Below are 22,774 nucleotides of genomic sequence, written 5' to 3'. Positions count from 1 at the left end.
ATGATCTCGTCACTTTTTTTATTTGTGTGAATACTTGGGTACAGAATACCTAAATTAATTATTTTTTTACTGCAAAAAAAATAAAAATAATAAAACAATAATTTATTTATTTATATATATTTGTTTTCATAAAAACCGTTGAGTGGGGGTGGGGGTTAAAAAAAATCACTTACGGGCTGGTTTCAGCTCCCGTGACACCTGTAACCGATGTGAAATGGATAGCTAGTTAGCGGTGGTGCACGCTAATAGCGTTTAAATCGGTGATGTCTCTCGCCTTGAGACCTTAAGTAGTTGTTCCCCTTGCTCTGCAAGGGCCGCGGCTTTTGTGGAGCGATGGGTAACGATGCTTCGTGGGTGTCAGTTGTCTATGTGTGCAGAGGGTCCCTGGTTCGAGCCCGGGAATGGGCGAGGGGACGGAAGTTAAACTGTTACAAATACTTAAGCAATAAGACCTGAGAGGGTGTGGTTTATGGCCAATATACAACAGCTAAGGGCTGTTCTTACGCATGACGCAACACGGAGTGCCTGGATACAGCCTTAGCCATGGTATATTGGCCATATACCACACCCCCTCGGGCCTTATTGCTTAATTATACCACTACTACTACTACTACTACAACAAGTACTACTAATATTACTAATACTAGTGATAATAGTAGTAGCATGATCAGTAGTCTCTGTTCTCCATCATATTACCTGCATTAAGATAGTATGGGTCCTGCCGTAGAATTTGCCTACCATTATCATACTGCTACACTTACTACTACTACTACTACTACTACTATTATCACTAGTATCAGTCTGTTCTCCATCCTAGTACCTGCATGAAGATGGTCTGTGTCCTGCCACAGTATTTCCCACAGGCCTGCTCACTGTAGGTAGAGTAGAGGATCTGATTGGCTGGGAGACGGGCGTACGCCACCCTCCTCTCTCCACGCAGCATCCAGATCACCACGTCAGGCATACTGTTCTGGGGCTGAGGGAAGAGCGAAACACAGGTATGAAAGAGAGATTATTAAGAGATGGGCAGAGAGAGTTTTCCGTTTATTGTAGTAGAGAGAGAGAGAGAGAGACAATTCAATTCACAGGCTGGTACGTGTGCTCAGGGTTCAAATTGAGTGGGCTTGGACCTCCCATAACAAGTCATGGCACCCTCAAAATAAGGGCACGCCCTTACTTTAAAGACATTCCAATAATCAATGTGCTATTGAACCCTGAATGTTGTGAGAATGTCAATGTCTTGTTGCTCCTGACCTCTTCTGCAAGCTGTTTCAGTCTCTCCAACCAGTCCTCGATGTCTGTCAGAGTGGCAATAACGTCGGTGGCCTCCTCCTTCAAGCGTTTGGCCATCTCCCTGATGCTGGCCACCGCCGAATCACGCAGCTTCTTAATCTGGACGTCCAGAGCCGTCAGGTTGGATCTGCCCTCAAGCTCTGGTACCTGAAAGCTATCAGAAGCTAGCATGAGGCTACAGAAACTATACTGAAGCTATCAGAAGCTTTAAAGCTAGAAGAACCCATATGACGCTATAAGAACCTAGCATTAAGCAATCAAAACCTAGCATAACGCTATCAGAAGCTAGGGTTCAACTATCAAAACGTATCACGAAGCTATCAGAACCTAGCATGACACTATTACAACCTCACATTAACTAAAGAATGTGAAGCTAGGGTGAAGCTATCACAACCAAGCACAAAGCTCCCTGAACCTAGCATGAAATTATCACAACCAAGCATTAAGTTATCAAAACATATCATGAAGCGATCTGAATCTAGCATGAAGCTAGGATAAGTTAGAAGGAAGCTAACAGAACCTAGCAAGAAACTATCATAAGCTGAGATATGATCGATGAATGTCTTACTTGCTCAGATCCTCAATCATGTGGTTGATGAGTTTGAGCCAGATCTCAGCCAAGCGCGCCTCTGAGGCTTTGGCAAGGATGGCTGTTCTCAAAGAAGTGAGGTTGGATTCCTGGAAGAAATGACAACAAAATAATAAAGTTGCAACAACTGAGAATTATCCCATGTTTGGTTGATTTATTATTTGATTGGTCGATTTGTTGGAAGTGTTTCTCACCAGTCTGTCTGCGATGTAGAGGATGATGTTGACTGAATCCAATCGGTGGCTAATGTCTTCCCAGAAGGATGTGAGGATGACAACAGGTTTGGTGCCAGCCCAGGGCAGGTAATAGTAGTGGTTACCTACAGGAGAAACAGAACTAAGTCATATCCAGGTCAAGCAGTAGAGTGGTACCTGCACAACTTGACAATTTAGTCCTGCTGTATGGGGATGTCTCTACTGCACTGGGAACAGCAATGCACTTTTGATAGGAATGAGAAGTATTCGGAAAGTATTCAGACCCCTTTATACTTTTCCCACATTTTGTTAGGTTACAGCCTTATTCTAACATTGATTAAATTGTTTTTTTCCCCCTCATCAATCTACACACAAGACCCCATAATGACAAAGCAAAAACAAGTTTCTGAATGTCCTTGAGTGCCCCAGCCAGAGCACGACTTGAACTCGATTGAACATCTCTGGAGAGCCCTGAAAATAGCTGTGCAGCAACACTCCCCATCCAACCTGACAGAGTTTGAGAGGATCTGCAGAGAAAATTGGGAGAAACTCCCCAGCTAAGCCAACCTTGTAGCGTCCTACCCAAGAAGACACAAGGCTGTAGTCGCTGACAAAGGTGCTTCAACAAAGTACTGAGTAAAGGGTCTGAATACTTATGTAAATGTGATATTTCCGTTTTTTTCTTTTTAATAAATTAGCAAACATTTTCTGAAAAACTGTTTTCGCTTTGTCATTATGGGGTACTGTTTCTAGATTGCTGAGGAATTTGCTTTATTTCATCCATTTTAGAATAAGGCTGTAACGTAACAAAACGTGGAAAAAGTCAAAGGGTTTCAATACCTTCCGAAGGCACTGTATGTTTTCCTGTTTTCATATGCATGACTGTGTATAGTTGGTCTGCCTTGTGCCTTTAGAATTGATAGATAAACAAACACATGCTCTCGGAGCATGGGTGCTAAAAAAAGCTTTATTTTGTAAACATTCAGATATCAGGTCTAATCAAGGTCTAATATGTTGGCACTGGGCTGGAACAATAGCTAGCACACCAGGAGGGTACCTATCAGGACTGAAGAACACTGGTGTGTAGTCTAGGTTTTCTCACCGTCAAACACAGCACAGCTGTATTGGGTTGTGGATGCCAGTGGCATGCAGGTGGAGTCCAGCTTATTGCCGTAGTTGCCAATGCTGACCTCGAACTGGATTGGCTCACCGGGCTCCTGGAGCATGCAGGAGCTGTGGAACACAGCACACAGCGAGAACTTCCTTCTCCGCTGGTACTTCTGAAAGCACAAACAAGAGGTCAGGGGTGCTTTATTCCATTGTACATTCATTAAAGGTGTGTAATTGCGGGACTAAAACAAAATTGGATTTGGAAACACTGGTTTACACACAAGAAATCTGGATGGAGGGTAAACTTTTCCCTTCTAGCTTTCTCTGTATCCATTTCTCATCAGTTCTTCTCTACGTTTTACAAGTTTCGTACCAGGGTTGGGGTCAATTTGAATTGAAGGAAGTCAATTCCGGAAGTAATTTGAATTACTTTTGAAGTAAATAGCTTCTACCTTACAGTTTTTTGAGAAGTCATGGAAAATATATGCCCTTTTTGAAATGATTGAACTGGAATTTCAAATTACTTCTTGATTTGACTGCCTTCAATTGGAATTGACACCATCCCTGTTTCAGACCTTTATTTATACATGAAACAACAATATCCCAGCTATGACAGGATCCCACCCTCTCTGTGTACCTGGGCCATCAGGATGTCATCACTGGAGATGTTGTCCAGCTTCCTGTCAGCTTTGCCATCCAGTTGAGTGGAGAGCTCGATGAGGACTCTGCCCCTGTAGGCCACCCCTTCACCCTGGTTGGTAGACAGACAGACAGACAGACAGACAGACAGACAGACAGACAGACAGACAGACAGACAGACAGACAGACAAAACAACACAGTGATACTGTAATTGTGTTGCTACACAAGATGTTCTTATCAGCACAGGAAATTACTTGAGAAAAAAAAATTGAGAAGGAAAATTCAGCTTAATGACAATTGTGTTAGACAACTTGTGCTTTAAAGCTATTATCCAAGTTGAACTAGAACCGGACAATCTGGATTTGAGGAAGGGGAGTATGAAACGTGGCAATCCCATGTGTTATACATTGAAGAGGGGGGGATACCTGTATGTTTTTATGTTTTATAGAATAGATAAGTTTGCCAAGAAACTCAGCAGAAAATAGAATACTGATCTAAACCAGATGTTCCTTGCCTATATAAGCTAAAATGTATTTTTGTCTAAGAGAGAGCAATGCTGGCTACGTCCAGAAAATGTCTCCCCTGCACATGTTACTATTGAATAAACCCCGGGGGAATGCTTAAAAGTTTTCTTGACTACAAGAGAAAATGTTCTACAACAATTTAAATTCTGAATCTTAATAATTACATGTTCCTGTGAGAGAGATGTGCATGTGAGATATGCAAATATTTACAATAAGAAATAACAAAACATCCTGCCAGAGCTGAAGCACTTGTCCTCAACCCCAGGGATGGTCTTACCTTGCCAGAGTTGAGTTCCTCGTACGGGTCTGGGAGGCCAGTGAACTCCCTGGGACTACCATACAGGTTTAGGTAGCAAGGCCCAAACGCTGGGAGGAAACCCACCTCTGCCTCCCCACTGCTCACTGAAATAAAAAGGCAGGTTCTCTTTGTGAAATGGTTTGAATTCATGTCATGTTTACTCCAGTCCATTGCCAAGTACAGTGTAATTGTGGCCTGGCGGCGAGACTCAAACGACGAGACTCAACAAAACAAATCAAATGTTATTGGTCGTGTGTACATATTTTGCAGAGGTTATCGAAGAAGTAGTGAAATGCTTATGTTTCAAGCTCCGACAGTACAGTAATATCTAACAATACAAAACAATACAGACAAATACAAAACAGTTTAAAGAAAGAAACGTAGAAATATCAGAATGAGTCTGGAATAGAAATATACTGTATACACTGTATGTATGTATATAATGGTGTGTATAGACGGTACGGACAGTATATGAATAGACAACGTGTGTACAGCAGTAGTTATACAGGATGAGCCTTGACTAGAATACAGTATATACATATGAAGTGGGTAAGACAGTGTTCAAGTGACCTGTGTTCAATGACTATGTACATACAGTGGGCCAGCAGGCTCTAAGGTACAGGCTAGAGTACAGGGTGGTAGCCGGGCTAGAAACAGTGACTAAGTACAGGGCAGGCTACTGGGCAGAGGCCGGCTAAGGGTGACTATTTAACAATCTGATGGTCTGGAGAGGGTATCTGTTTTTTTATTATTTCCACACGTTTTTCTGTGTTTTTTTTTACATGGTAATACAACGTGGTCTGGTGCCTATGCTACATCTGTAGTCAAACTTTAGTATTCGCAAATGCTGCCCGTTTGACAAAAGCAATACAAATAAAATGTTTGATTGTCACACACCAGAGAGGTGCAGTGAAATGTGTTGTTTTATAGGGTCAGCCATAGTAGTAAGGCACTCCTGGAGCAAATTAGGATTACGTGCCTTGCGCAATGGCACATGGTCGGCTCGGGTATTCAACAAGGGACCTTTCGGTTTCCGGCCCAAGACTCGAACCGCTAGGCTACCTGCCACCCTATTGGGAGGCCTCATACAAAAAGATGATGGTTCTTTACCTTCAGATGACAGATTGGTGCAATTTTCTGCAGGTGTATCTGTTTGAAGGGACAGATGCAATGTGGATGAGACAGGGAACACACACACACACACACACACACACACACACACACAAAGAGTGTGAGAGTGAGAAAGAGCGATACCATACCTTCAATCTCACCACCAGATGAGGCTATTTTGGTCAGGTTTAGAAATGTGGTTCCTATCACATCATTCCTGGTCAGACGATCCCTGTGTGAAAAGTGCAATACATTGTTAATAAACGCTCCTACGGTATCCATGTCTTTAAACTCAAAGTAGCAGCATTTAAAAGTGACGGTATACATGAATGTGGATAGTGTAATAAACAGTAAACCGTTATAACACTTGTTTGAAAAAGTCTTACCAGTCAAATACAGTCAACTTGATGCTTTCACACATGGATGGGAACTAAAGAGGGAAATGAGAGCATGTTGTGTTTGTCTGGCTTCCCTTAATTTCATCCATTTGTGTTACTACATGTAATACGAGAGAGCTAGTTCACACCTTGACCTGAAGGTTGATCAGCTGGTTCCACTCAGGATTGGCATTTTTCTCGATGATTTTGGTGCACAGCTGAAACCAAAACAATGTCATCATTAAGAAACATCAAACCAAAGATCTGAAAATGTTTGCCTAATGACTTGCATTTTGTCTTTCTCTTGCATTCTAGGAGTTCTGAGTCTTAGCTTTACCTTCTTCCCAGCGAAGCTGACCTCCAGAAATGGATCAACTAAGTTTTTCTTATCGCCTTCCCCTCCAAATACTTGTTTCACAGTCTGTACAAACGCATCATCCACTGTAAGGTGGAATGAATGGATATTAACATAACCCAACATGAAAAATAACAGATGTTAAATCAACGTTTTGAAAGAATAGGCCCACTGATACCAATGTTGGATTAATCACTTGGTGTTTGCAGATACGTGCAATCAATATGGTGTTGGCTGTTCATACTAACATCTGCCATATTGCTTACACGTTTCCTTTACCTAGAAATATGCATACCCAATGGGGTAGGGGGTAAGGGGAAAGTGGTAGGTGGAAGAAACAAGAGGTTTTGGGATAAGGAAATGGGCTGTTTTTGGACTGGACTAAATTATACTTTTCTGCTGATGGAGGAAGAAGGGTGGAAGATGGAGAAAGAAGGAATATACACGTACTCTGAGGCATGTCCTCTGCACGGTACACCTTCAGGTTGAGGGTGACCAATCTGAGTGTTACCCCAGCCGGCACCAACAGATTACTCTCTATGTCATCTTGCTCCTCGTTCCGCTCTCTCTTCTCAGTCTGAACACACAGGAGAGGAGGGAGAGGATAGGAGAGGATAGGAGAGGATAGGAGAGGAGAGGAGAGGAGAGGAGAGGAGAGGAGAGGAGAGGAGAGGAGAGGAGAGGAGAGGAGAGGAGAGGAGAGAAATATGGTGTGTTCTATGTAGTTGTATAACATACTGATATTGTATGCACATTCTACTAAACTCAACCCTTTTTCAGGACCCTGTCTTTCAAAGATAATTCATAAAAATCAAAATAACTTCACAGATATTCATTGTAAAGGGTTTAAACACTGTTCCCCATGATTGTTCAATGAACCATAAACAATTAACAACATGCTGTGGAACAGTCGTTAAGACACTAACAGCTTACAGATGGTAGGCAATTAAAATCACAATTATGAAAACTTAGGACACCAAAGAGGCCTTTCTACTGACTCTGAAAAACACAAAAAGAAGGATGCCCATGGTCCCTGCTCATCTGCGTGAATGTGCCTTAGGCATGCTGCAAGGAGGCATGAGGACTGCAGATATGGCCAGGGCAATAAATTGCAATGTCCATACTGTGAGACGCCTAAGACAGAGCTACAGGGAGACAGCGCTACAGCTGATCGTCCTCGCAGTGGCAGACCACGTGTAACAACACCTGCACAGGATCGGTACATCCGAACATCACACCTGCGGGACAGGTACAGGATGGCAACAACAACTGCCCGAGTTACACCAGGAACGCACAATTCCTCCATCAGTGCTCAGACTGTCCGCAATAGGCTGAGAGAGGCTGGACTGAGGGCTTGTAGGCCTGTTGTAAGGCAGGTCCTCACCAGACATCCCCGGCAACAACATCCCCAATGGGCACAAACCCACCGTCGCTAGACCAGACAGGACTGGCAAAAAGTGCTCTTCACTGACGAGTCGCGGTTTGTCTCACCAGGGATGATGGTCGAATTCGAGTTTATCGTCGAAGGACTGAGCGTTACATCGAGGCCTGTACTCTGGAGCGGGATCGATTTGAAGGTGGAGGGTCCGTCATGGTCTGGGGCAGTGTGTCACAGCATCATCGGACTGAGCTTGTTGTCATTGCAGGCAATCTCAATGCTGTGCGTTACAGGGAAGACATCCTCCTCCCTCACGTGGTACCCTTCCCACAGGCTCATCCTGACATGACCCCCCAGCATGACAATGCCACCAGCCATACTGTTCATTCTGTGCGTGATTTCCTGCAAGACAGGAATGTCAGTTTCTGCCATGGCCAGTGAAGAGCTCGGATCTCAATCCCATTGAGCATGTCTGGAAACTGTTTGGATCAGAGGGTGAGGGTAGGGCCATTCCCCCCAGAAATGTCCGGGAACTTGCAGGTGTCTTAGTGGAAGAGTGGGGTAACATCTCACAATAAGAACGGGCAAATCTGGTGCAGTCCATGAGGAGGAGATGCACTGCAGTACTTAATGCAGCTGGTGGCCACACCAGATACTGACTGTTACTTATGATTTTGAACCCCCTCCTCCCCTTTGTTCAGGGACACATTATTAAATTTATGTTTGTCACATGTCTGTGGAACTTGTTCAGTTTATGTCTCAGTTGTTGAATCTTGTTATGTCCATACAAATATGTACACGTTAAGTTTGCTGAAAATAAACACAGTTGACAGTGAGAGGACATTTCTTTTTTTGCTGAGTTTAAAAACTATATAATCAATGTTACATTAAGTACAATGGTAGAGAATGTAGAGAAAGACAGGTGAGGTGTGAGGTGACATAGTATAGTGACACAGCAGTCGTACCGGTGGCTCGTCTCCTGTCCCCACGATGACCAGGCTGACCTTCAGGTAACCTTTGGCCCCCGAGCTAGAGTCACCAGGGTCACTCAGGAGAAGCCACTTCCTCATTATGGCGTGGGCTGTTGACCATAAGAATATACACATTCCAGACACAGACACACACAAAGGATGTCTTTGAAGATAATTGAAGGTCAATATAATACTCCGTTTCCCGTGTCACTCTTCTGTAAAGAGGAACTTACCAGGTTCGTCATATATGTACCCAACATCCAACTGTTAAAATGAAAATAAAGTCTGGTTACAGATACACCACACAACTGATTTTAACCAGATTTCAACCATTTTACTTTTATTTATTTTATTTCAATAAAAATACAAATTGACAACTCAATTAAATATCAAACAAATATAGATATTGAGGTTATTGCCTGGAAGGATGATTATAGTAATATATTCAATACTGTATAAAACATTGTGGTAGTGTGCATTGTAGCCATACCATATTTGAACAAAGGATTCCTGTGATTTATGTGTGTATAATGGTTTCTGTCATTGTTATGAAAGGCAAACATAATAGATTGGATGTAATTGATATATTGCTCTGTAAATAACTAAATTAAATGCACTTTTTTGTAAATTAGGATGTAAGGATATTTAAATGTCTATGTCACCTTGAACTCCCCCATTAGACTGTCTGCCCTGAGGGAGTAGGAATCATAGACCTGCAGAGAGAGAGAGAGAGAGAGAGAGAGAGAGAGAGAGAGAGAGAGAGAGAGAGAGAGAGAGAGAGAGAGAGAGAGAGAGAGAGAGAGGGGGGGGGGGGGGGGGATTAGTGATGTTGAAACAAATCCATCCCTTAGTCCTAAACTGCTTCATAGTTTACCACAATCAAAGAGTTTTAAAATGATTGATTTACAGTGAGTGTTCAAAACATTAAGAAAACCTGCTCTTTCCATGACATCAAAACAAAAATCAAATCAAATGTATTTCTAAAGTCCTTTTTACATCAGCAAATGTCACAAAGTGCTTATACAGAAACCCTGCCTAAAACCCCAAACAGCAAGCGATGCAGTTGTAGAAGCACGGTGGCTAGGAAAAACTCCCAAAAAAGGCAGGAACCTAGGAAGAAACCTAGAGAGGAACCAGGCTCTGAGTGGTAGCCAGTCCTCTTCTGGCTATGTCAGGTGGAGATTATAATAGTACATGGCCATTAAGGTCAGATTGTTCTTCAAGATGTTCAAACGTTCATAGATGATCAGCAGGGTCAATAATAATCACACTGGCTGTAGAGGGTGCAACAGGTCAGCACCTCAGGCGTAAATGTCAGCTGGCTTTTCATAGCCGAGCATTCAAAGGTGGGGGGGGGCACTGTGGACCTGTCCAACAATACCCCCAGACAGGGCCAACCAGGCAGGATATAACCCCCACAAAGCACAGCCCACACACCACTAGAGGGATATCAACACACCACAAACTTACTACCCTGAGACAAGGCTAAGTATAGCCCACAAACATTTTCTCCACCACATGAGCCCAGAGCCTTGGTCTGACAAGACCAGCAAGAGGAAGATCACTTCAGTGACTCAACCCACTCAAGTAAATTTTTGCAAAATAAGCCTGGCGCAACATGATGCACCCGTAAGGACTTAAAGATAGAGACCAAGTCTGCGTCTCTCACATGGATAGGCAAACCTTTCCATAGAAATTGAGGTCTATAGGAGAAAGCCCTGCCTCCAGCTGTTTGTTAAGAAATTCTAGGGACAATAAGTAGGTCCGCGTCTTGTGACCGTAGCGTGCGTGTAGGTATGTACAGGCAGGACCAAATAGGAGAGATAGGTAGGAGCAAGCCCATATAATGCTTTGTAGGTTAGCAGTAAAACCTTGAAATCAGCCCTAGCCTTTATAGGAAGCCAGTGTAGAGAGGCTAACACTGGAGTAATATGATCACATTTTGGGGATCTAGTCAAGATTCTAGCAGTCGAATTTAGCACAAACCAAACATTATTTAGTGCTTTATCCAGGTAGCCGGAGAGTAGAGCACTGCAGTAGATTAATCTAGAAGTGACAAAAGCACGGATGAGCTGCATAATTTTTTGACAAATTGTTTCTGATTTTTGCAATGTTACGAAGATGGAAAAAAGCTGCCCTTGAAATATTCTTGATATGTTCATCAAAAGAGAGTTCAGGGTCCTGAGTAACGCCGAGGTCCTTCACAGTTTTATTTGAGACGACTGTACAACCATCAAGATTACTTGTCAGATCGAAGAGCAGATCTCTTTGTTTCTTTGGACCTAGAACTAGCGTCTCTGTTTAGTCCGAGTTTAAAATTAAAACATTTGCCGCCATCCACTTCCTTATGTCTGAAACACAGGCTTCCAGGGGAGGCAATTTTGGGGCTTCACCATGTTTCATCAAAATATGTGTCGTCCGCATAGCAGTGAAAGTTGACATTGTGTTTCCGAATAACATCACCAAGAGGTAGAATATATAGTGAAAACAATAGTGGTCCTGAAACGCAACCTTGAGGAACACTAAAACTTACAATTGATTTGTCAGAGGACAAAACATCCACAGAGACAAACTGATATCTTTCCGACAGATAAGATCTAAACCAGGCAAGAACTTGTCTGTGTAAATCAATTAGAGTTTCAATCGCTCCAAAAGAATGTGGTGATCAATGGTGTCAAAAGCGACACTAAGGTCTATGAGCATGAGGACGGATGCAGAGCCTTGGTCTGACGCAATTAAAAGGTAATTTACCACCTTCACGAGTGCAGTCTCAGTACTATGATGTGGTATAAAACCAGGCTGGAGCGTTTCTTATACATGCACATTATTTGTCTTTAGGAAGGCAGTGAGTTGCTGCCTTTTCAGTAGCAAGCATAATAAGATTGTGGTCTGATAGTCCAGCATTATGAGGAAAAAACATTTAGATCCACAATATTCATTCCATGGGAAAAAACTAGATCCAGGGTATGACTCGTGCAATGCGTAGGTCTGGACATGTTGGACAAAATCCACTGAGTCGTTGATGGCTTCAAAAGCCTTTTGGACTTTCCATGCGAATATTGAAGTCAAGAAAACTTTTAATATTATCTGCCATGACTACAAGGACCGATAGGAATTCAGGGAACTCAGTGAGGAACACGGTATACGCCACAGGGGGCCTGTAAACAGTAGCTATACAACGTGATTGAGTGGGCTGCATAGATTTCATGACTAGAGGCTCAAAAGAAGAAAGTGCAGTAATTTGTTTTGTAAATTGAAATTTGCTGTTGTAAATGTTAGCAACACCTCCGACTTTGCCGGATGCGCAGGGGATATGGTCAATAGTTTAACCAGGAGGAGTGGCCTCATCTAATACAGTAAGTTAATCAGGCTTGAGCCATGTTTCAGTCAGGCCAATTACATCAAGGTTATGATCAGTGATTTCCTACACTTAAATTGCCCTTGCCAAACGACTGCCTCTGAAGCCGAGCTTGAAACTTGGCTATGCTCACCATAAGGCAATGGTTCTCCTGTCTTTTTTTGGCCGGAGGAGGTCCTGCAGCTCTATGTCCAAATAAAGCATCCGGGGTGAAAAATGTAAATTAAAAAAGTTGTGTGAGGACAAAACTAAGACATTGGTAAATTGGTTAAATACAGAGTTTGATTAAATAGTTCAAAGGTTTGGCAGGTAGCCAAGTAGCAACAAAGAGTACAGCAGTACAGAGACAACACAGACGTGACATAGTCTAACGTAGTCTTACCGGGTGAGTCCAGGTTAAAGTTATGATCCCTTATTGATGTCACTTGTTAAATCCACTTCAATCAGTGTAGATGAAGGGGAGGAGACAGGTTCAAGAAGGATTTTTAAGCCTTGAGACAATTGAGACATGGATTGAGAGTGAATGGGAAAGACAAAAATGCCTTTGAACGGGGTATGATAGTGGGTGCCAGGCGACCCGGTTTGTATCAATAACTGTAACACTGTTGGGTTTTTCATGCTCAACAGTTTCCCATGTGTATCAAGAATAGTCCACCACCCAAAGGACATCCAGCCATCTTAATACAACTGTGTGTGAATGTGTGCGTGCTTGTGTGTGTGTACCAGAGGAAGCTGGTGGGAGGAGCTATAGGAGAACGGGCTCATTCTAAAGACTGGAATGGAATTAATGCATTAGTATCAAACACATCAACCATATGGAAACCACATGTTTGACTACATTCCATTTATTTCATTCCAGCCATTACAATGAGCCCATACTCCAACAGCTCCTTCCACCAGCCTCCTCTGGTGTGTACATATGTGTGCATCTCTCTCGTTCTGTCTGTCTGTCTCTATGTATGTGCATGTGAGTGTATGTAGGCATTCAGGACATGTTTAATATTAATCGTAGTTGATAACATCGTTTCAGGAGGAGAGCTTTAAGCTTCAGACAACACATCTAATCCACATCTGGAACTGTTGCCTCCACAATGCGCCTCACACCTCCACCGCGCCCTACACCGCCATCTTGCGCCCTCTCTTGCCTTCCTGGCATTCACGGCTTCTCCAGATGTGCCATTCCGGCATCTGCGACCTGTATCTGTTACGGTGCGTGAATGAGGACCCAAAAGCGAATTAACGTAAACAGAGCTTCTTTAATAACAAAACATACGTAGGCTCAGATGGACCGGCAGATTCCGACAGGACAGGACAAGGTTGCAGCAAACATGACGATAGTCTGGTTCAGGCATGAATAACACAAACAAGAATCCGACAAAGACAGAAACAAAAACAGAGAGAGATATAGAGGACTAATCAGAGGGAAAAAGGGAACAGGTGGGAAAAGGGGTGACGAGGTAGTTAGGAGGAGACAAGGAACAGCTGGGGGAAAGAGGGGGAGAAAAGGTAACCTAATAACGACCAGCAGAGGGAGACAGGGTGAAGGGAAAGGACAGAAACAAGACACAACATGACAATACATGACAGTACCCCCCCACTCACCGAGCGCCTCCTGGCGCACTCGAGGAGGAAACCTGGCGGCAACGGAGGAAATCATCGATCAGCGCACGGTCCAGCACGTCCCGAGAGGGAACCCAACTCCTCTCCTCAGGACCGTACCCCTCCCAATCTACTAGGTACTGATGACCACGGCCCCGAGGACGCATGTCCAAAATCCTACGGACCCTGTAGATGGGTGCGCCCTCGACAAGGATGGGGGGGGGGGGGGGGGAAGACGAGCGGGGGCGCGAAGAACGGGCTTGACACAGGAGACATGGAAGACCGGGTGGACGCGACGAAGATATCGCGGAAGAAGAAGTCGAACAGCGACAGGATTAATGATCTGGGAAATACGGAACGGACCAATGAACCGCGGGGTCAACTTGCGAGAAGCGGTCTTAAGGGGAAGGTTCTGAGTGGAGAGCCAAACTCTCTGACCGCGACAATATCTAGGACTCTTAGTTCTACGCTTATTAGCAGCCCTCACAGTCTGCGCCCTATAACGGCAAAGTGCAGACCTGACCCTCTTCCAGGTGCGCTCGCAACGTTGGACAAAAGCCTGAGCGGAGGGGACGCTGGACTCGGCGAACTGAGATGAGAACAGCGGAGGCTGGTACCCGAGGCTACTCTGAAAAGGAGATAGCCCGGTCGCAGACGAAGGAAGCGAGTTGTGGGCGTATTCTGCCCAGGGGAGCTGTTCTGACCAAGACGCAGGGTTGCGAAAAGAAAGACTGCGTAAGATGCGACCAATAGTCTGATTGGCCCGTTCTGCTTGACCGTTAGACTGGGGGTGAAAGCCGGAAGAGAGACTGACGGAAGCCCCAATCAAACGGCAAAACTCCCTCCAAAATTGAGACGTGAATTGCGGACCTCTGTCCGAAACGACGTCTGACGGAAGGCCATGAATTCTGAAAACATTCTCGATGATGATTTGTGCCGTCTCTTTAGCAGAAGGAAGCTTAGCAAGGGGAATAAAATGAGCCGCCTTAGAGAACCTGTCGACAACCGTAAGAATAACAGTCTTCCCCGCTGACGAAGGCAGTCCGGTGACAAAATCTAAGGCGATGTGAGACCACGGTCGAGAGGGAATGGGAAGCGGCCTGAGACGGCCGGCAGGAGGGGAGTTACCGGACTTAGTCTGCGCGCAGACCGAACAAGCAGCCACGAAGCGACGCGTGTCATGCTCCCGGGTGGGCCACCAAAAACGCTGGCGAATGGAAGCAAGCGTACCCCGAACGCCAGGGTGGCCGGCTAACTTGGCAGAGTGAGCCCACTGAAGAACGGCCAGACGAGTAGGAACGGGAACGAAAAGAAGGTTCCTGGGACAAGCGCGCGGCGACGGAGTTTGAGTGAGTGCTTGCTTTACCTGCCTCTCAATTCCCCAGACAGTCAACCCGACAACACGCCCCTCAGGGAGAATCCCCTCGGGGTCAGTGGAGGCTACTGAAGAACTGAAGAGACGAGATAAAGCATCAGGCTTGGTGTTCTTAGAGCCCGGACAATAAGAAATCACGAACTCGAAACAAGCGAAAAACAGCGCCCAGCGCGCCTGACGCGCATTAAGTCGTTTGGCAGAACGGATGTACTCAAGGTTCCTATGGTCAGTCCAAACGACAAAAGGAACGGTCGCCCCCTCCAACCACTGTCGCCATTCGCCTAGGGCTAAGCGGATGGCGAGCAGTTCGCGGTTTCCCACATCATAGTTACGTTCCGACGGCGACAGGCGATGAGAAAAATACGCGCAAGGGTGGACCTTGTCGTCAGAGAGGGAGCGCTGAGAAAGAATGGCTCCCACGCCCACCTCTGACGCGTCAACCTCGACCACGAACTGTCTAGAGACGTCAGGTGTAACAAGGATAGGAGCGGATGTAAAACGATTCTTGAGGAGATCAAAAGCTCCCTGGGCGGAAACGGACCACTTAAAGCACGTCTTGACAGAAGTAAGGGCTGTGAGAGGAGCTGCCACCTGACCGAAATTACGGATGAAACGACGATAGAAGTTCGCGAAGCCGAGAAAGAGCTGCAGCTCGACGCGTGACTTAGGGACGGGCCAATCAATGACAGCCTGGACCTTAGCGGGATCCATCTTAATGCCTTCAGCGGAAATAACAGAACCGAGAAATGTGACGGAGGAGGCATGAAAAGTGCACTTCTCAGCCTTCACAAAAAGACAATTCTCTAAAAGGCGCTGGAGGACACGTCGAACGTGCTGAACATGAATCTGGAGTGACGGTGAAAAAATCAGGATATCGTCAAGGTAAACGAAAACAAAGATGTTCAGCATGTCTCTCAGGACATCATTGACTAATGCCTGAAAGACAGCTGGAGCGTTAGCGAGGCCGAAAGGAAGAACCCGGTATTCAAAGTGCCCTAACGGAGTGTTAAACGCCGTCTTCCACTCGTCCCCCTCCCTGATGCGCACGAGATGGTAAGCGTTACGAAGGTCCAACTTAGTGAAAAACCTGGCTCCCTGCAGGATCTCGAAGGCTGAAGACATAAGAGGAAGCGGATAACGATTCTTAACTGTTATGTCATTCAGCCCTCGATAATCTATGCAGGGGCGCAGAGACCCGTCCCTCTTCTTAACAAAAAAAACCCCCGCTCCGGCGGGAGAGGAGGAGGGGACTATGGTACCGGCGGCAAGAGCTACAGACAAATAATCTTCGAGAGCCTTACGTTCGGGAGCCGACAGAGAGTATAGTCTACCCCGGGGGGGAGTGGTTCCCGGAAGGAGATCAATACTACAATCATACGACCGGTGTGGAGGAAGAGAGGTGGCCCTGGACCGACTGAACACCGTGCGCAGATCGTGATATTCCTCCGGCACCCCTGTCAAATCACCAGGCTCCTCCTGTGAAGAAGAGACAGAGGAAACAGGAGGGATAGCAGACATTAAACATTTCACATGACAAGAGACGTTCCAGGAGAGGATAGAATTACTAGACCAATTAATAGAAGGATTATGACAAACTAGCCAGGGATGGCCCAAAACAACAGGTGTAAAAGGTGAACGAAAAATTAAAAAAGAAATGGTTTCGCTATGATTACCAGAGACAGTGAGGGTTAAAGGTAGCGTCTCACGCTGAATCCTGGGGAGAGGACTACCATCCAAGGCGAACAAGGCCGTGGGCTCCCTTAACTGTCTGAGAGGAATGTCATGTTCCCGAGCCCAGGTCTCGTCCATAAAACAGCCCTCCGCCCCAGAGTCTATTAAGGCACTGCAGGAAGCTGACGAACCGGTCCAGCGTAGATGGACCGACAAGGTAGTGCAGGATCTTGAAGGAGAGACAGGAGTAGTAGCGCTCACCAGTAGCCCTCCGCTTACTGATGAGCTCTGGCTTTTACTGGACAAGAAGTGACAAAATGACCAGCGGAACCGCAATAGAGACAGAGGCGGTTGGTGATTCTCCGTTCCCTCTCTTTAGTCGAGATGCGGATACCTCCCAGCTGCATAGGCTCAGCACCCGAGCCGGCAGAGGAAGATGGTAGTGATGCGGAGAGGGGGGCAACGGAGAACGCGAGCTCCTTTCCACGAGCTCGGTGACGAAGATCAACCCGTCGCTCAATGCGAATAGCGAGTTCAATCAAGGAATCCACGCTGGAAGGAACCTCCCGGGAGAGAATCTCATCCTTTACCTCTGCGCGGAGACCCTCCAGAAAACGAGCGAGCAAAGCCGGTTCGTTCCAGCCACTGGAGGCAGCAAGAGTGCGAAACTCAATAGAGTAGTCTGTTATGGATCGATTACCTTGACATAGGGAAGACAGGGCCCTGGAAGCCTCCTCCCCAAAAACAGATCGATCAAAAACCCGTATCATCTCCTCCTTAAAGTCCTGATACTGGTTAGTACACTCAGCCCTTGCCTCCCAGATTGCCGTGCCCCACTCACGAGCCCGTCCAGTAAGGAGAGATATGACGTAGGCGATACGAGCAGTGCTCCTGGAGTAAGTGTTGGGCTGGAGAGAAAACACAATATCACACTGGGTGAGGAACGAGCGGCATTCAGTGGGCTCCCCAGAGTAACACGGCGGGTTATTGATTCTGGGCTCCGGAGATTCGAAAGCCCTGGAAGTGGCCGGTGGTTCGAGGCGGAGATGGTGAACCTGTTCTGTGAGGTTGGAGACTTGGGTGGCCAGGGTCTCAACGGCATGTCGAGCAGCAGACAATTCCTGCTCGTGTCTGCCTAGCATCACTCCCTGGATCTCGACGGCTGAGTGGAGAGGATCCGAAGTCGCTGGGTCCATTCTTGGTCGGATTCTTCTGTTACGGTGCGTGAATGAGGACCCAAAAGCGAATTAACGTAAACAGAGCTTCTTTAATAACAAAACATACGTAGGCTCAGATGGACCGGCAGATTCCGACAGGACAGGACAAGGTTGCAGCAAACATGACGATAGTCTGGTTCAGGCATGAATAACACAAACAAGAATCCGACAAAGACAGAAACAAAAACAGAGAGAGATATAGAGGACTAATCAGAGGGAAAAAGGGAACAGGTGGGAAAAGGGGTGACGAGGTAGTTAGGAGGAGACAAGGAACAGCTGGGGGAAAGAGGGGGAGAAAAGGTAACCTAATAACGACCAGCAGAGGGAGACAGGGTGAAGGGAAAGGACAGAAACAAGACACAACATGACAATACATGACAGTATCCCTCGTCCGCCTGAACCATGGAGTTCTTTTCACCGGGCTGGGGGTGATCTACCCTCGTCCTAGTTGCCTTGCCATTCTTCAACTCACCTCCAGTTCTCAGAGTGACGACGACGTGGCTCCCTCTTGACCTGCTCAGGTTGACGTGGCTCCCTCTTGACCTGCTCAGGTTGAAGTGGCTCCCTCTTGACCGGCTCAGGTTGACGTGGCTCCCTCTTGACCTGCTCAGGTTGAAGTGGCTCCCTCTTGATCTGCTCAGGTTGACGTGGCTCCCTCTTGACCTGCTCAGGTTGAAGTGGCTCCCTCTTGACCTGCTCATGTTGAAGTGGCTCCCTCTTGACCGGCTCAGGTTGACGTGGCTCCCTCTTGACCTGCTCAGGTTGAAGTGGCTCCCTCTTGACCTGCTCAGGTTGAAGTGGCTCCCTCTTGACCTGCTCAGGTTGACGTGGCTCCCTCTTGACCTGCTCAGGTTGAAGTGTCTCCCTCTTGACCTGCTCAGGTTGAAGTGTCTCCCTCTTGACCTGCTCAGGTTGAAGTGGCTCCCTCTTGACATGCTCAGGTTGAAGTGGCTCCCTCTTGACCTGCTCAGGTTGAAGTGGCTCCCTCTTGACCTGCTCAGGTTGACGTGGCTCGCTCTTGACCTGCTCAGGTTCAAGTGGCTCCCTCTTGACCTGCTCAGGTTGAAGTGGCTCCCTCTTGATCTGCTCAGGTTGAAGTGGCTCCCTCTTGACCTGCTCAGGTTGACGTGGCTCCCTCTTGACCTGCTCAGGTTGAAGTGCCTGTCTCTTGATCTGCTCAGGTTGACTTGGCTCCCTCTTGACCTGCTCAGGTTGAAGTGGCTCCCTCTTGATCTGCTCAGGTTGACGTGGCTCCCTCTTGACCTGCTCAGGTTGAAGTGGCTCCCTCTTGACCTGCTCAGGTTGAAGTGGCTCCCTCTTGACCGGCTCAGGTTGACGTGGCTCCCTCTTGACCTGCTCAGGTTGAAGTGGCTCCCTCTTGACCTGCTCAGGTTGAAGTGGCTCCCTCTTGACCTGCTCAGGTTGACGTGGCTCCCTCTTGACCTGCTCAGGTTGAAGTGTCTCCCTCTTGACCTGCTCAGGTTGAAGTGTCTCCCTCTTGACCTGCTCAGGTTGAAGTGGCTCCCTCTTGACATGCTCAGGTTGAAGTGGCTCCCTCTTGACCTGCTCAGGTTGAAGTGGCTCCCTCTTGACCTGCTCAGGTTGACGTGGCTCGCTCTTGACCTGCTCAGGTTCAAGTGGCTCCCTCTTGACCTGCTCAGGTTGAAGTGGCTCCCTCTTGATCTGCTCAGGTTGAAGTGGCTCCCTCTTGACCTGCTCAGGTTGACGTGGCTCCCTCTTGACCTGCTCAGGTTGACGTGGCTCCCTCTTGACCTGCTCAGGTTTGTTTCCCCCGTGACTTCCTATAACTGCTCTGTGTCCAAATCCCTACCCCACCTGACTCCTACTAGCCGGGACTAGCTTGTTGCATGCACTCTTGACCAGTCATGGTGGCCACCACTCCACGACTCCTGGGTTTGCTAGCCTTCTCACTCCCCAGAGTGTTATTCCCATCAAAGGCAGCATTCTTTTTGGGGGCAACCAACTTTAACCCTTCATGCAAGTTTCAAAACACTCATTCGACCAACATGGTAATCCATTGAAAGATGCATCAAGACCTGAAAAATAAGCCCACAGTCACGAAGGTCGCCTCAGAGCAAGATGATGCTGAAGCTACAGACCTAGCTCCATAGAACTACCTGGCTAAAGACTTGGAGGATATTCACTGGCTCCTGGAAGAACTGCCATAAGAGAACAACTACCATCTCTCTCTCCACTTCTATCTTTCCCTATGCTGGGCGGTCCAGATCACACCTTGGTCCATGACCAGGGCCTTTCCCTGCACTGGGAAGTCCAGTCGAACCTAGTCAATAACTGAGGGTTGGCCCTACCAGAAAGGGGGTTCAGCACAACCTTGGTACACGACCAGGGGCTGGGCCTTCCTTACACTACCTTCTCACCCCTTCCATTCCCTTTGGCTCATTTCGCCTCCTCTGTGCTAAATGCACCATCTGACACTCAATGTGCTCCACTCTAGAGCATGTCTACAGCAAGTACTTCAACCAGGTTGAGTAGGTGATAAAGCTTATTCACCGAAGTGCAACTTGGTCAGATCAACAGTAGCGACCTCGTTGTCAGAAAGTCTTTTTCACTCTTGTATACTGGCAGGGGGGCCAGCACAACCTTGGCTTACGGCTTGGGGCTGATCCTGTTGGGGGGCCAGCTACCAACCACGATCACCGACCAGGGTCTGGCCTCCCCATCACCTCCAGGCTTCCTGCACAATGGTGGGCCAGCACAACCACTTCCTGCATGTTCATCAGATCCATGCTCACACAACCTTGACATATGGCCGGGGGTTGGCACTGCCAGCAGGCTCAGCACTGCCTCAGTCCATGACTGGGGGCTGATCCTGCTGGGAGGACAGCTACCAACCCCGATCCCCAATCGGGGTCTAGCCTCCCTGTCCACCATCCACGCCAAAACCCCCATACCATACTCCAACTACTAACCCTTCCGACATGTTCGTCAGATGGAGAGAAGCCAAACTCGTGAACACACTGTATATAGACTATACCCAGTCTAAGAGGGAGTGTTGTACTTACCCGAATACTGATACAGTCATCTAAAAGCTCTGAAGGCAGGATGTTGACATTAAAGAAGAATATCTGTGGAGAGGGTTTATAAATATGTTGATATATACAGTATTTTCATGGTTTATTTATGTACATAGTAAAGAGTTAGGCATAACCATGACCATTTTCCATAGCTTTCTATACTCTTGATTTTGAAGGAAATTCATACAGACATACTGTAGCAATTGTATAGTAATTGACTAGAAAAGGTTGAGAAAATGCATGTGAGAGTTCAAGGGGGATAGATAATGTATCTAATGGAGGATTCTGCTTTAGATGTACTCAAACATATCACTGTTGCAGAGAGAGAAGAAGATTCAAATGAAACTCATTGAAGCAGGAGAAGGAGGAGTGCATTGAGAGAGGGATCAGCAGGACAAGATAAAAGAGGAGCAGGAGTCAAATAGACAATCAATCAATCAATCAATCAATCAAATGTATTTATAAAGCCCTTCTTACATCAGCTGATGTCACAAAGTGCTGTACAGAAACCCAGCCTAAAACCCCAAACAGCAAGCAATGCAGGTGTAGAAGCACAGCGGCTAGGAAAAACTCCCTAGAAAGACAAGCGTTTAAAGAGGTGAAAAAGACAGTCAATAAAAATATTAAATACTGAAACAAAGACCTTTCGCGCAATCAGAGAAGTGTAACTTTGCCCTAGTGGTTTTGATTTTTGAGTATAAGAGCAGTTTAAAACTATGGAGTTATGAAGAGATTACCTCATCAAAGAAGGGGTTGTTTCCTCGTCTGATCCTGGTTCGGTGGGTCTGTCCGCACACATTCACTTTGACAACCGGTTTGATGTTGTTTCCCGGCAACTGTCGGCCCTCGATAACTCGAACGCGAATCTGGTCATTGAAGACAAGAGTATAAGAGTTGAACTAACACTGAGTGACTTCAACAAACACACAATTCCTTAATTACGCCTTTTATTTAATTAATTTGTCAATAATAGGAGAGGTCAAAGAGGCGCTGTTCTACTACAAAATGCACATCTCCTTCCTTTTTTCCTTCCTTCCTTGAGGCAATCACTGATCTGTTAGTGATTGGATTGATGCATGCATAATTATCATATTGCTGTCACCTCTCATGCCTATACAGATTAGTGATTACCTCAAGTAAGATAAAATAGGATGAAGGACACATTTCATAAGTATTTAAACCGGGCCCCATAGTACCATCCAGGGCTGCATCTCAATAGTCCTTTGCTAGTCTTCCCTCCCACTGATCTGAAAGAACTGGAGGTTGAAAGCCACCATCCACCATACTGCTTTCATCTCTCCTGTGGTTTCAGATCAGTGCAAATGAAGGAAAGAGAGATGAGGAGGGGAGGATACTTTAAACGTTTGACATGCACTTCATGTCCTAGCTATGTACTCTACCTGGAAGTTCTGGGGCTTGTTGGCCAGGGCCCGGTGTCTCTTGCGGCTGGTCCGGACAGGCCTCTGGTTGGGGTTACCAGGCTGGCCAGGTGTGGGTGGAACTCCAGGGGTCCCCACCTGACCCCCAAGGGATACCTCCTCCCCATCCTTCCCTTCCTCACCACCACCTGGTAAGCCAGAACACACACACACACACACACACACACACACACACACACACAGAGAGAGAGAGAGAGAGAGTCTTGTACAACTAACCTTG

At 46.5% G+C, this 22,774-nt stretch overlaps 1 protein-coding gene across 1 annotated transcript in view; it reads right to left on the bottom strand.

Annotated features, from left to right (window-relative positions):
* LOC110538277 (myoferlin) overlaps positions 1-22,774 on the bottom strand; it is a 64,043-nt gene that overhangs the window by 29,133 nt on the left and 12,136 nt on the right. The window contains 19 exon segments of the mRNA XM_036938321.1: positions 821-976; positions 1,255-1,447; positions 1,862-1,971; positions 2,077-2,201; positions 3,179-3,356; positions 3,824-3,937; positions 4,628-4,752; positions 5,759-5,797; positions 5,908-5,990; positions 6,145-6,188; positions 6,285-6,353; positions 6,473-6,576; positions 6,941-7,067; positions 8,834-8,949; positions 9,073-9,103; positions 9,502-9,552; positions 21,104-21,166; positions 21,853-21,981; positions 22,516-22,682. Coding sequence (XP_036794216.1) covers positions 821-976; positions 1,255-1,447; positions 1,862-1,971; positions 2,077-2,201; positions 3,179-3,356; positions 3,824-3,937; positions 4,628-4,752; positions 5,759-5,797; positions 5,908-5,990; positions 6,145-6,188; positions 6,285-6,353; positions 6,473-6,576; positions 6,941-7,067; positions 8,834-8,949; positions 9,073-9,103; positions 9,502-9,552; positions 21,104-21,166; positions 21,853-21,981; positions 22,516-22,682 — 2,024 coding nt within the window.

The sequence above is a fragment of the Oncorhynchus mykiss genome, chromosome 12 (genome assembly GCF_013265735.2).
Source record: "Oncorhynchus mykiss isolate Arlee chromosome 12, USDA_OmykA_1.1, whole genome shotgun sequence".
Taxonomy (NCBI): Eukaryota; Metazoa; Chordata; class Actinopteri; order Salmoniformes; family Salmonidae; genus Oncorhynchus; species Oncorhynchus mykiss.
This window is presented reverse-complemented; position numbering and strand designations above follow the sequence as displayed.